The sequence below is a fragment of the Penaeus japonicus genome, unplaced genomic scaffold (genome assembly GCF_977035675.1).
Source record: "Penaeus japonicus unplaced genomic scaffold, GWHDUDI00000001_assembly GWHDUDI00000029, whole genome shotgun sequence".
Taxonomy (NCBI): Eukaryota; Metazoa; Arthropoda; class Malacostraca; order Decapoda; family Penaeidae; genus Penaeus; species Penaeus japonicus.
In genome coordinates this window covers 3,973,644-3,983,643 of record NW_028234431.1, presented here as the reverse complement: position 1 = coordinate 3,983,643, position 10,000 = coordinate 3,973,644, and the positions used below count along the sequence as shown (strand labels likewise).

General features: G+C 41.6%; 4 protein-coding genes across 4 annotated transcripts in view; all 4 read left to right on the top strand.

Moving 5' to 3' along the window:
• Positions 1–3,293, top strand: part of LOC122256028 (protein O-linked-mannose beta-1,2-N-acetylglucosaminyltransferase 1-like) — a 5,695-nt gene extending 2,402 nt beyond the window's left edge. The window contains exons 8-14 of the mRNA XM_086554471.1: positions 407–670; positions 985–1,129; positions 1,451–1,570; positions 2,103–2,224; positions 2,455–2,659; positions 2,775–2,884; positions 3,140–3,293. Of these exons, the coding sequence (XP_086410597.1) occupies positions 407–670; positions 985–1,129; positions 1,451–1,570; positions 2,103–2,224; positions 2,455–2,659; positions 2,775–2,884; positions 3,140–3,293 (1,120 nt within the window). The remainder of the gene's footprint in view (positions 1–406; positions 671–984; positions 1,130–1,450; positions 1,571–2,102; positions 2,225–2,454; positions 2,660–2,774; positions 2,885–3,139) is intronic.
• Positions 3,294–4,058: 765 nt separating this feature from the next.
• On the top strand, positions 4,059–4,883 carry LOC147468354 (uncharacterized). Its single transcript, XM_086554470.1, has one exon. The coding sequence runs from the start codon at positions 4,059–4,061 to the stop codon at positions 4,881–4,883; it is 825 nt and encodes a 274-aa protein (XP_086410596.1).
• A 353-nt stretch (positions 4,884–5,236) lies between these two features.
• On the top strand, positions 5,237–7,423 carry LOC122256116 (uncharacterized). The gene is made up of 4 exons (XM_043020624.2): positions 5,237–5,680; positions 6,119–6,284; positions 6,543–6,709; positions 7,147–7,423. Exons 1-4 carry the CDS (start codon positions 5,616–5,618, stop codon positions 7,373–7,375), a joined length of 627 nt encoding a protein of 208 aa, XP_042876558.2. The 5' UTR covers positions 5,237–5,615; the 3' UTR covers positions 7,376–7,423.
• Positions 7,424–8,563: 1,140 nt separating this feature from the next.
• The window catches only part of LOC122256196 (uncharacterized), a 2,645-nt gene continuing 1,208 nt past the window's right edge, over positions 8,564–10,000 (top strand). Inside the window, exons 1-2 of the mRNA XM_043020746.2 lie at positions 8,564–8,737; positions 9,497–9,686. Coding sequence (XP_042876680.2) covers positions 8,619–8,737; positions 9,497–9,686 — 309 coding nt within the window. The 5' untranslated portion in view covers positions 8,564–8,618. The remainder of the gene's footprint in view (positions 8,738–9,496; positions 9,687–10,000) is intronic.

The following is a 10,000-nucleotide window of genomic DNA, read 5'->3' as shown; positions in this document are numbered from 1 at the left end:
TTGTTAGATACAACGTCTTTTAAGGGAAAAAAAACATGCGATTTGTCCATGCTCGTTTTACTTTACTGATCACTAAGCTGAAACGCAAAAGTAAGCCAAAGACGATAGCTGCCTCTATGTTTTACTGTCTTCATTCTAGACCAAAAGAAACTTGATCCAGCCCTTCTTTTGAAATCAGTGGATAGAGTTGCAGAAAAATACGTTGCTATCTAACCTTTCAACAAATATAAATGTATGCATTAAGATATCAAATATTATTAATAAAAATAACTTCAGACATGTAATGAAAACTATCAAAGATTATCTTAACGACGAATAAGCGTCCAAGCGGAACCACACAACACCAAAAGACACAAATCAGCCACACCGACCTAATAATACCGAAGTTGTCCCTCCCTCCCAAAAGGAGCATCAAAGTCCTGACCTCGGCCAAGGGCTTCGACAAGTCCCGCTTCGAGACCTACACCATGACGCCCCTTCCGGAGCTGGCCAAGTTCCTGGAGATCCTCGACCTGCCTCTGACGGCGACGAACGAGACTCACGAGATGCTCTCCACGGCAATCGCTCGTCACTTCGTCTTCGCCCTCGGCCACGCCCTCCGGAAGTATCCCGAGGCGCAGTTCCTGGTTGTTTTGGAGGAGGACGTGCAAGTGTCGCCAGACTTTTTTATGTATGATTTCTCTCTCTCTCTCTCTCTCTCTCTCTCTCTCTCTCTCTCTCTCTCTCTCTCTCTCTCTCTCTCTCTCTCTTTTTTTTTTTTTTTTTTTTTTTTTTTTTTTTTGGTGGGGGTTGGGGTGGGGGGTACTAGAGTTGTTTAAATCTGAAATGACTTGTTTAAATACCTTTTATTGAAGGCATTTTACTGCTTGTAAAATCTTCTGTTGAAAGTCATATACATTCCATTCCACTTGAAGAAAATAGCTAAAAAAAAGAACATAATTTCTAAATTGCAAGATTTTAGAGCAACTTCTCCCTCATTTCAAGCTTCCTGAACAAGACAGCCGCACTCTTACAAGACGACCCGAGCCTCTACTGCGTATCCGCCCACAACGATTTGTCGTATCCGCAGACGTCTTACGACCCGAAGGCGCTTTTGCGGACAGAGAGCTACCCGAACTACGGCTGGATGGTGAGGCTAACGCGGTAGAACGGGGTTGATTCTTTTAGTTTTAGGAAGTAGCTTGACTTGAACCGAATTGGAAATCACGATGTCAGTATCTTGTTAATGGCATTTCATCCCAAAGTAGGTTATTTTACTATATATGTCGCCGATTTACCTGGACGGGACTATCACGATTGAATAAGTATAACCTGTCCTATTGGTATATCATACTAATCTGCATAGTGGACGCTTTTATCAATACATCCCCTTACTCCCCTTGTTAAAAATGATATAATAAAGCAATCAAGTCCTGTAGCGTCCGCGGTCACACGCCATTTCGTATTCCAGGTCAAAAGAGCCTTTGCGGAGGAGATGGTCTCTTTCCTGTCCGCTATCGACCAGGAATTCGACTGGGATGTGGTCACCTACTACTACCTGAGGCGCGGGCGTGAGTGCATCATCCCGGAGGTAGGCGGGGTGGGCGTGAAGTTATATTCTCAATATAGATATAAAGTACAGAGTATTTGGGATTTGGCGGCGATATATCAGGAATCGTATTACTCTTTACCGTCCCTTGGTAAAGGTATGTACTGTACCTCTGCTTTATCTTAGAGCAGATGTACCAATGTTATAGGTGCATTCTGTGCTATACGTACCTCTGAATTATTCGATATTACGGGTGGATTTTACATCTCGGGGTACTTCTGTCTTATATATATATATATATATATATATATATATATATATATATATATATATATATGTATATATTATATATATATATACATATATATATATATATATATGTATATATCTATATATATATTTGTATATATGTATATATATATATATCTATATATATATATATATATATATATATATATATATATATATATATATATATATATATATATATAAAATCAGATGTTTTGATATTCTACGTCCCTTCTGTGTCTATATGTGTCTCTAATATCTCAAACCAGGCGTTTCTTTGCTACAGGTGTCACGCTCGTTTCACTTTGCTCACGAGGGCGCTCACATATCCCAGCTCTCCGTCAGGAGGTATTTCTCAAATAAAAACTTGAACGAAGATCCCGAGGCAATCGTGGAAGGGCTGGAACTGTGAGTACCCTAGAGGATGTTTACGGTAACATTGGTTAAAACAATAGAAATGACAACAGTTATATCAAAATGCGCTGAATAATATGATACAAGGAAGTATATACCAGCACAGAAAAAAGGAAGTATATATCCACACTGGAAGATACGTCTAAGCTTTAAGTGTATCCAATACAAATACAAGCGTCTTTTCAGAAACATAATCACTTTGTACATATTTTATTGTTCGCCAGATTACAAAAAGACAAATACGAAGCCACGCTCATCTCAATGCTGGAAAGGGCGAGGTTCCTGGAGCTTCCAGAAGAGACTCCTTGTCAACAGGACTTCTTCAAGAAAATCCAAGTTCGAGAGAATGATGTTCTCGTGTTGTTCTTCCAACTGGATGGAGATGTTGAGAAATTTAGAGTCAATGTTGTATGGGAGACTCTAGCTCACGTAAGCCTATTGCAAATGTTGCAAATCTACTGATATCCGTTGAAAAGGAGAATCTATAATGTTCTATGTATTGCATTGACGTTAAAAAAGTGTTTTTCTTTCTTGCCTTTAACAGTGTTTGAATATCTTTGGCATCGAGTCACGGGAGGGTCACCAAGGACTGTACAGACTGAGGTACGGGCCTGCTCATTTCTTACTTGTGGCCCACCCCGCTTCACCGTACAGGTAAGTTATCAGATATCATGCTAAATAGTACACATACGAGTTAAGTTCTTACATAACAGTATATAAACTAAACTTTTTTTTCTTTTTTTTTGAGAAATCAAGATATGTAGATAAGTTTAATAAATTTGATAACATATAACACAAGAAACCTCCATACTTCCTGACAGATAAACCGCACGAAAGTACATATAAAAAATATCCCTTTTCCTCAAAATATCCTGAGCGAATTAAACAACACACGTGAATTCCCAACAGCCATTACAAGCCCGAGGAAGTACGTGTCTTCGCTGCATCTCCTGAAGAAGTCCTCTTCGCTCGCAACGCCACGACCATCCACGAAGAACCTACTGGATTTGACATGGACCATTTCTTAGAGACCGACGTACCCTCTGCCCGCAATAAAACCTGAAGGATCAAATTCCCGTGTGTTCTTTGAATTCCGTTTGTTCGTGTATATTGTTTCAGTCCAGATGTTATGATGTTGATGTTTTTAGAAGAACAGACTCTCGAAAGCTGTTCCTTTTGTATTGACGAATTCCATTCATAATCATCGCACAATACATCAAAATAACGAAGAGAGAGAGAGACAGAGACAAAGAGAGAGAAAGAAAGAGAGAGAGAGAGAGAGAGAGAGAGAGAGAGAGAGAGAGAGAGAGAGAGAGAGAGAGAGAGAGAGAAAGAGAGAGAGAGAGAGAGAAAGAGAAAAAACAAAGAAAAACATACTAATCCAATTATTTCTCACCATACCAACAATATTAACGATAATAGTGCCGGCCGAGTTTACAATGACACAGTGGCAAGAGCAGCTGCGATTCCTTTGTTTAGTTAGCGGTCGAAGGTTGCGTTCCCGCCCTTTCCCGCCCTTTCCTCGCGAATACATTAGTCTGCTGTAGTCTCTCTCGCGCCTTTGGTCTTTGTAGCATCAGAGGCTCGGGTCCGCTCAGTTCGTCGTAGTGAGTGAGGATCTGAGGATCAGTGCTTTAAAGAAGAGAGATCAATTTAGTAGTTAATGGATATGTATTTATGATTAGCAGGAGGAATCATTTAGCTAGTTGGTAAGGAGATGTCTGACGTTGATGTTGTCCAGTTATTCCGGTGAATTCATCTTTAAAGATTATCGATTTTTGATTCTCGTTGTGTGTGTGTGATTAAATGTAAAGCTGATGGATAAAAGATGGATCTCCTTACTATATCCGCTATAATCTACACTTTACAAATTCTGACGGTTCAGCTAACGTGCGGGCTCTCCGAAGACATAGTCCTCAAAATAAGAAGGGAAGTACGAGACACTGCTCGAACTTTAATTCCCGAAAGAGACATGCAGCGCTTCAGATCTCTACAGACAAGTCCAGACGTCAGAGAGACCAACGCTCGGCAAAAAGACCTAAAAAATCTCAAAGAACAATCCCCGAATTCCGAAGTCGAAAGGCCGTCTTCATTCTCGTCTCCTCGCGGTCGGAGAGCTGCGGCGGGATGTCCCGAAAACGGAGGGAATTTCGGCTTCAACTCCTTCGATCTCCTGACCTTCGCCCTCCTCGCGTTCAACGGAGTCCTCAACACCATCAACAACCTCAACAACGACAACAACAACAACAACATCAACGCCGGGAACTACGTGTCGGACACTTACAACGAGGCGAATTCCAACGCGGATTCGTCGTCTGTTGTGATTGTTGTCGTTCCTCCCATCGGCCGGAGGAGGCGGGAGACGGCCACCGACGCGGCGCTGCGTCTCCATGGCAACACGATAGAGCGAGCATACAGAATGTTCCAGAATATCGCTGGCGTTGCAGAAGAGGAAGGGCCGTGTAAGGTGTTGCTTGAGGTGTGCTTGTACTTGCAGGAGACTGTGGACATACACGGACCAGGTGTGCTCTCTGGCCCCGCGTCTCGGGTGCTTCACGGCGATTGGCTGTTCGACCTGATTCGGAAAAGCGAATGCCATTTGCCGCGGTGTCCGCCTTACGCCACCAAAATCGAAAACAAGACTGGTCAGTGATCTAGTTTTCTAATAATTAGTATCATACACACACACACACACACACACACACACACACACACACTCACACACACACACTCCACACATACCCCCCTCACACACACACAAATACATACACATGTATGTATGTCTATGTGTTTGTGAACTTTACATGTATAAATATTTATCGTTTTAGGCCATATTTCTGCTCTTCCTCAGTTTGCGATAATGTAAAAAATCGCGATTAACTTGATTACTTGCTTTATTACGTAGATATATATATGAATTTAATCAAATGAAAGTAAAACAGTAATAAGACTTAGTTCCTCTGAAAAATGGACATCTGTAGCACAACTTTGAAAAATGTGATACAAACCAGACACATCCTCCTTCGTCAATCACTGGATCATGACACAAGGAGCGAAATGGGGACTCGCCACGGCCCCGCGGGAGTGTTCCGTTAGCCGACTCAGTGTTCGAGGGGGCGCGAGTTAACACACACACACACACGTGCAGTCACCCCGTCGGTTATCGATACACGTGAAAACTTAAGAAAATAAATCGTAAGAAAACAAATCATTTCTTTAAACAATCGCTAAAAACAATCGTCTCACGAAATTGCAACAAACCTCCAAGAAGAAAATCAACGTTGCAATGATGAAAGAAAGTTAATCTAAGACAGAGAACACGTAATCGTCCCTTACAACCAAGCAGACGACCTCGAGGAAGAGAAGCAGTGTTGATACGGCCGATATGGACACCAGGTTCTTGAAGCAACTCGGTCACCTCGTCGAGGGGGAAGTCTCGAGTGATAAGAGGTAAGATTTCTTGTCGGTGAGAGAGCGAAGTTCATGTAGGGTTGAATGTGTGAACGAGTAGGTGGGTTGAGGAATCGCAGAGGGGGAGGGGGAAGGGGAGGGGATGGGGGGAGAGGGAAGGGGAGAATTAAATGGAGGGGGAGAGGGGGGTGAAAGGGAGGAAGGAGAAGAAGGTGGAGAAGGTAAAAGAGAGGGAGACGGAGAGGAAGAGGGAGAGAAACAAGGAGAGATAGATAGGGAGGGAAAGAGAGAGTATGAGAGAGAGAAAGAGAGAGATGAAGAGAGAGAGAGAGAGAACGAGAGAAGGAGAGGAAGAAAGAAAAGAGAAAAAAAATAAAGGAGAACAAATATATACCAAATAGATAAGTAACCAGATACAAAATAAATGTAAAAAAAAAAAAAAAAAAAAAAAAAAAACTCAATACTTCCCTTCGTCAGGATGCCTCGCGACGGCGGCTACGGAGGCGGAGGTTGCGGAGGCTTCGAGGTCTTCGCCTTCCTGGCCTTCCTCCTCGCCCTCCTCAACCTCGTCCTCCAGCTGAACGACGACAACAACAGGAGGCGGAGGTCGGTGTACGAGGAGGAGGCGGCGGCGGTGTGTCGGGTAGGGAGGGACCAGACGACCCGAGTCTCGTACTTCTTAGTCTCGGATTTTGTGAAGTGTTGTTTGTTGTTTGTGATAAAAATAATGGGAACTCGGGAGGATCTTTTATTGTTTTGTGCAAAATACTTGAATATTAGATTGATGTTTTTTTTTTGTTTTTGTTTTTTTCTTGTAGAGCCTTAATTAGCCTTAATTACAATTATTATGTTATTGATATGGTTGTGTTATTGATATGATTATACGTTTATACCAATCCAGGGTAGTCTTGATCTCTCTGAGGGCGTGTGGGCGGTGTCTCAGTTGACGGAGGGCGTGATGAAGGCCATAGCGAGTCCGCCCACATGCAGCCACGCCCTCCTGTGTGACGCTGCTTCCTCGGCCGCATCCCGGGGCCCTCTGGCTGCCACCTTCACCGCCCTCGCCAGGTTAGAGGCGTTCAGTTGCTAAATGCATCATGAAATAAAATCCCATGATAAGATGTTAAAACTCTCATGAATAAATTTGATACATGTTTAGTCCATTGGATTCAGTTGACGCAGAAAGTTAACAGTTAAAAAGAGCATTCGGTTGCTCGCATTGGATACGACTCTCCCTATAGAGGTTGGATCGTGGAATTGAGCAAACGATGTGAGTGCTGATTATTTAGGTTACTTGAAAGGACTGTACCATACAAGTAGAATATCAATGCATAAAAACAAAAGAAGATAGAGAGAGAGAGAGAGAGAGAGAGACGGAGACGGAGAGAAATGGAGACGGAGAGAAATGGAGAAAGAGAGAAAGACAAATGGACAGACAACCATAGAAAGAAATGTAAATATTTGTATCTTTTTATATCCTTATCTTTCCCATCTCTACTTATCAGCGACTGGCTTGAGCGATGGCCTGGATTGCAAGAAAGCGGCTTTGGTCACGTCACTCGCCGGGCGGGACTCGAGCGAGATTGCAGTCACTACGCCAGGAACAACTGCACGACTCTGCAACTTCCGGACTTCGATCTGCAACATATGGTGAACGATCCTGCAACATTACCGATGTGGAGGAGCGTCTCGGAGGATCTTAAGCGACATTTAGTTAGTTCTAGTTCTAGATAGTAAGGAAGAAACAACTGTCTGGTGGCTAGAATCTTTCATTCTTAGGAAATAAAATAAAATAAAATAAAATGATGGTTGAAATCTTTCATTCTTAGGAAATAGAAAATATATTTGTAAAAAAGAGATTTTTTGGTTGTACGTATGATTTAAAAAGTAAATGATTTACGATAAATGTTTCTTTGTGAATTCAAGATTCCTTGGCAAACAGTGAAGGCCTAAGTAAAAACAGTACTTCAGAACATCAAGGTTATAAGCTTTACCTTGATAAACAATAACTTGTGAGATAATCTTGATTTTTCACTGATTTTCCTTCTCTGAATGACAAGCAATTAGCCACGTATTACCTGATAACATTATATGAAAAGACATATCTTAAATGAAGTTGCAGTATATATTTGAACATTTCTATTTAAGAAAAATAACAAAATACAAACGCCGGGTAACGCTTGTACTAGTCAACAAACATAAATAAGAATATGCGAGCGTTAATACGACAGACTAAACACATCACTCATCTCACGTGTTACGGTAACAGCTATTTTGAGTGGCATCTCGCCGACCGTTACGTTAAACCGCTTCGCACGGTCGACGCAGCGCGCCCTCCGTTATACAACCACACGCAAGACCACGCTTGACCAACACTCCGTTCAGTCCCTGTGTATTGGCGCAGTTCATATGCTCTCTTTATTAAATGCCTTGTATCTGTTTGACTATTATACCATCTATGTGCGGATATGAGGTTTTGGATCGCGTTGCTGTAGTCTTTCGTGATGGCTGTTGGCTTTTCTTCATTGCTTGGCCCCGCCCCTTTGATCTTAGTGACCACGCCCCCTGGGAGTCTAAAACTCCGCCTACTGTGAGCTATCGAAGCCTTCCCTGTTCTCATTCCTCCCAGCCGCCTTATCACAGTGCAGATGCGGTTTTTCCTCGTCTTCTTTCATTGTGTTCGTCTTGTGCTTATTTATAAAAAATGGAAATAATCGCAACGATAAAACGTTAATATAATCAGTTTTAAAAAACGTAACAATTTAATTTAAAAAGCGAATCCCAATCGGGTCAACCAATATCAAAGAGAGAAAGAAGAAGAAGAAGAAAAAGAAGAGGGAAAAAGAAGAAAAAGAAGAAAGAGAAGAAGAAGAAGACGACCACAACGAAGAAGGAGACGACAACGAAGAGGGAGAAGAAGACGACAACGAAGAAGAAGAAGAAAAAGAAGAAGAAGAAAGAAAAGGAGAAGGAGAAGATGGAGGGCCTTAACTACGTGCCCGAAGACATGATCTTCTCCTTCAGCGACGTAACGCAAGTTTTGGCGGAGAAAGTGAAGAGCGCCTTCCACGACCCTCAGCCGGCGGAATCAGGAAGGTAAGTGATTAATGATATCTAAACGATATGGATTCAACTGATGTGTGAGAGGGTGTTTATGTGTAGATGAAGGGTGAAGGAGAGACCGAAGGCAGAGCAGTTTGGAGTAAAGTTTGTGTTTGTTTATAAGTGTAGAGTCAGTCATGACGAAGAGCCTCGAGATATGAGAAATGGATAATAAAACAAAACGTAAGAGTGTATTTAGTAATGGAATGCATTTGTATTGGTACTGATTTAGTTTGCATGTTTATAAGACAGTACTGTGTGAGGTACTCTTAAGAAGGAAAAAAAATCAATAAGTGGAATGATATACAGTATAAAATGTGCAGATATAGTCTAGGTCAGCTCATTATGTGTCTCTTCATGATTATATCATTGCTGCTGTAGTCCCTCTACTCTAAATAAAAGAGAGAGAGACAGAGAGAGAGAGAGAGAATGAGAGAATGAGAAAATAAGAAAGAGAGAGAGGCAGACTTTGACTTTGACTTTGAAAAGTTTATTGAAACAAGTGGTTACTTACATCTCAAAAGGATGAGGTAACATAGTTTATCCTCACCCCATTCTTAGTCCTATTTTGGGCTCACATATCTATTACCAAAACCTACAACTCTATCATCAGATTCAAATATATACACAATACATAAGGCGGATAAATCACAAGCACAGAGTTAAATATTACTGAAAAAGAATGCCAGTAATTACTCTCTCCAGATCACAATTATTATCATTTCACTCCACACCAAAACTTTCTTGTTCCAGGTTCATCATTCCTTTCTTCAGCGGTTCTGGGGGCTGCAACGACGCCTTCACAGGATTCGGGTTCCTGGCTTTCCTGCTGGCGTTGCTGGACCTGATCCTGGAGTTGCAGGATGGGAATCGAAGGAGGCGTTCTGTTCCCAATGACCTTGGCTTGGATGATCCTGAGGCCTTCACGACTATGGCACTCGAGGTAGGGAGACGGAGAGGAGGAGGGGGTGGAGGGCGGGGAGGGGGATGTTTTGGGCTAAGAAGAAAGTGTTAGGTGTGATGATGGTGTGCTGATGATGTAATGAGGATGGTGGTGTTATTACTATAATTATCATCAATATTATTATTAATCATGATGATAATGATGATAACAATGATGATAATAACAATGATGATTATAGAAACATGATACTAATGGTAATAATAATGATAATAAACAATAATGATAATGATAATAATGCTAATAACAACAATAATGATAACAATAATAATTATAATGCTAATAATGATAATTGC

Coding starts and splice junctions, on each gene's coding strand:
- LOC147468354 (XM_086554470.1), top strand. CDS start 4,059: ATGGATCTCCTTACTATATCCGCTATAATCTACACTTTACAAATTCTG.
- LOC122256116 (XM_043020624.2), top strand. CDS start 5,616: ATGGACACCAGGTTCTTGAAGCAACTCGGTCACCTCGTCGAGGGGGAA. Junction 5,681..6,118: donor GAAGTCTCGAGTGATAAGAG/GTAAGATTTCTT, acceptor TCCCTTCGTCAG/GATGCCTCGCGACGGCGGCT. Junction 6,710..7,146: donor ACCTTCACCGCCCTCGCCAG/GTTAGAGGCGTT, acceptor TCTACTTATCAG/CGACTGGCTTGAGCGATGGC.